General features: G+C 46.6%; 1 protein-coding gene across 1 annotated transcript in view; it reads right to left on the reverse strand.

The window, feature by feature from the left end:
• LOC141128757 (serine incorporator 2-like) overlaps positions 1–2,630 on the reverse strand; it is a 74,892-nt gene extending 72,262 nt beyond the window's left edge. Inside the window, exon 1 of the mRNA XM_073616231.1 lies at positions 2,476–2,630. Within this exon, the coding sequence (XP_073472332.1) occupies positions 2,476–2,514 (39 nt within the window). The 5' untranslated portion in view covers positions 2,515–2,630. The remainder of the gene's footprint in view (positions 1–2,475) is intronic.
• Between the last annotated feature and the right edge of the window lie 1,058 nt (positions 2,631–3,688).

Below are 3,688 nucleotides of genomic sequence, written 5' to 3' on the forward strand. Positions count from 1 at the left end.
TCAATTTCGACGGATTGATTTAAAACATGTTTCAAATCTAAGTCCGTCCAACTTTGAGAAAACAAAGTCCGCTGGAGCCCACACACGATCGAATTGTCCGAGGAAATCCCGTCCGCCGGGCAAAGTCTGCCGTAAAGTCCGCTCGTGTGTACGCGGCATTACTGTACAGTGTGCATGGGCCCTAAAGCTGGTCACAGATGGACTGAAATTTGGCTGGTTCAGCTGATCTCCCGAATTTTGATCTATGCTCCTTTTCATTCTAGAGACACAAATGTTTGACTTCTTTCAACCTGGCTTGCTGGAAAATTTTCCTTTGATCGGCGCTGATCAGTTTATTATGACAGCAGAGGAATCCCCACTGTCAGAATACAACAGCACAGTGGGGAAGATTCCTCCATCTACCTCGCTTAAGTGGATGGGGGGAATCCGTTCTCTGGCCGAACGAGAAGAAAAAAAAAAAAAACACCACCCCCTGATCCATATACACTCACTGGCCACTTTATTAGGTACACCTTGCTAGTACCGGGTTGGACCCCCCTTTTGCCTTCAAGACTATCTTAATTCTTCATGGCATAGATTCAACAAGGTGTTGGAAACATTCTTCAGAGATTTTGGTCCATATTGACATGATAGCATCACACAGTTGCTGCAGATTTGTCGGCTGCACATCCATGATGTGAATCTCCCATTCCACCACATCCCAAAGGTGCACTATTGGATTGAGATCTGGTGGCTGTGGAGGCCATTGGAGTACAGTGACCTCATTGTTATGTCTAAGAAACCAGTGGTGAGATGATTTGATCTTTGTGACATGGTGCATTATCCTGCTGGAAGGAGCCATCAGAAGATGGGTACACTGTAGTCATAAAGGGATGGACATGGTCAGCAACTATACTCAGGTAGGATGTGGCATTTAAACAATGCTCAAATGGTACTAAGGGGCCAAAAGTGTGCCAAGAAAATATCCCCCACACCATTATACCACCACCACCAGCCTGAACCATTAATACAAGGCAGGATGGATCCATGCTTTCATGTTGTTTACACCAAATTCTGACCCTAACATCTGAATGTTGCAGCTGAAATTGAGACTCATCAGACCAAGCAATGTTTTTCCAATCTTCTATTGTCCTGTTCTGATGAGTCTGTGCGAATTGTAGCCTCAGTTTTCTGTTCTTAGCTGACAGGAGTGGCACCCGGTGTGGTCTTCTGCTGCTGTAGCCCATCTACTTAAAGGTTTGATGTGTGTTCAGAGATGGTATTCTGTATGGTTGTAATAAGTGGTTATTTGAGTTGCTGTCGCCTTTCTATCATCTCGAACCAGTCTGCCCATTCTCCTCTGACATCAACAAGACATCTTCATCCACACAACAGCTGCTCACTGGAAAATTTTTATTTTTCAGACCATTCCCTGTAAACTCTAGAGATGGTTGTGTGTGAAAATCCCAGTAGATCAGCAGTTTTTGAAATACTCAGACCAGCCCATCTGGCACCAACAAACTCGCCACGTTCAAAGTCACTTAAATCCTCTTTCTGCCCCATTCTGATGCTTGGTTTGAACTTCAGCAAGTCGTCTTCACTACGTCTAGATGCCTAAACGCAGTGAGTTGCTGCCATGTGATTGGCTGATCAACAATTTGTGTTATCAAGCAATTGAACAGGTGTACCTAATAAAGTGTCCGGTGTATAATCAGCCTTATATAAAAAGGTGCAATTCCATCTGGCCCCCCATAGATCTGACATACTGTAGGTCAGGAAGCCTCTGACTAGCTAAACACTAAACAAAAGTGTCATCTATCTCCTCCTATTCTGATAGTGGGGGATCTGTTCACAGACTGCCTGCTGATCAGATGGACAGAACCCATGACAAGGGACTTGTGTTAAATGTCATATATAGAGTATACATAGGATATATAGAGAGTATACATAGAATATAGAGTATATATAGAGTATACATAGAATATATATAGAGTATACATAGAATATATATAGAGTATACATCGAATATATATAGAGTATACATCGAATATATATAGAGTATACATAGAGTATACATAGAATATATATAGAGTATACATGGAATATACATAGAGCTCATCTGTCATGTCAGCTGGTCACCACAGCACACCAGATCATGCCTACCTACCTACAACAACACAGATAAGTCTACCTACCTACAACAACACAACATACATGTATAACCTGCTATACGGATAGGAGACAAAATCAGGTCAACTTTAAAAGCCTGTATTAGAGCTGAGAAAAGTGACAGAAGGCAGGCTGTGTACACCGGGTATAGACATTCAGCTCGGAGATATACAAGTCCCCATATAAGGTGTCCTGAGAGAAATACACAACCATGACTTCATACAGGAGGAAGTTGGGGAAGAGATAAGAGAAGTGAGCACAGGAGGGACACACAGTGACAGGGGAGCCCCCATGTAGTCAGTGGAAACATATATAGTCGGTACTCACACAGCTCACCAGGGAACACACTCCCAAGCAGATACCCATTATCGAGGAGGAAGGAGCTGGGAACACTCAGATTCCACACTAGGAGCTTTGTGAGGAGAACACTGGCCCCGCCCACTCCTGCAGGCTCACCTTCCACAGACAAGCAGCCAGCTCTGAGGCAGCTTCCGGCCACTCTGAGCCAGTCACTGTACTATGCCCCCTTGTGTCTGAGTCAGTCACTGCACACTGTACTATACCCCTCTGAGCCAGTCACTGCACCCTGTACTATGCCCTCCTGAGTCAGTCACTGCACCCTGTACTATGCCCTCCTGAGTCAGTCACTGCACCCTGTACTATGCCCTCCTGAGTCAGTCACTGCACCCTGTACTATGCCCTCCTGAGTCAGTCACTGCACCCTGTACTATGCCCATCTGAGCCAGTCACTACACCCTGTACTATGCCATTCTGAGTCAGTCACTGCACCTTGTACTATGCCCTCCTGAGTCAGTCACTGCACCTTGTACTATGCCCCTCTGAGCCAGTCACTGCACCCTGTACTATACCCCTCTGAGCCAGTCACTGCACCCTGTACTATGCCCCTCTGAATCAGTCACTGCACCCTGTACTATACCCTCTGAGTCAGTCACTGCACCCTGTACTATGCCCTTCTGAGTCAGTCACTGCACCCTGTTCTATGCCCCTCTGAGCCAGTCAGTGCACCCTGTACTATGCTCCTCTGAGTCAGTCACTGCACCCTGTACTATGCCCTTCTGAGTCAGTCACTGCACCCTGTACTATGCCCCTCTGAGTCAGTCACTGCACCCTCTACCATGCCACTCTGAGCTAGTCACTGCACCCTGTATCATGCCACTCTGAGCCAGTCACTGCACCCTGTACTATGCCACTCTTAACCAGTCACTGCACTATGCCCTTCTGAGTCAGTCACTGCACCCTGTACTATACCCCTCTGAGTCAGTCACTGCACCCTGTACCATGCCCTTCTGAGTCAGTCACTGCACCCTGTACTATGCCCTCCTGAGTCAGTCACTGCACCTTGTACTATACCCCTCTGAGTCAGTTACTGCACCCTGTACTATGCCCTTCTGAGTCAGTCACTGCACCCTGTACTATGCCCCTCTGAGTCAGTCACTGCACCCTCCATGCCACTCTAAGCTAGTAATTGCGCCCTGTATCATGCCACTCTGAGATAGTCACTGCACCCTGTACTATGCCA

This window comes from Aquarana catesbeiana, linkage group LG02 (genome assembly GCF_042186555.1).
Source record: "Aquarana catesbeiana isolate 2022-GZ linkage group LG02, ASM4218655v1, whole genome shotgun sequence".
Classification (NCBI taxonomy): Eukaryota; Metazoa; Chordata; class Amphibia; order Anura; family Ranidae; genus Aquarana; species Aquarana catesbeiana.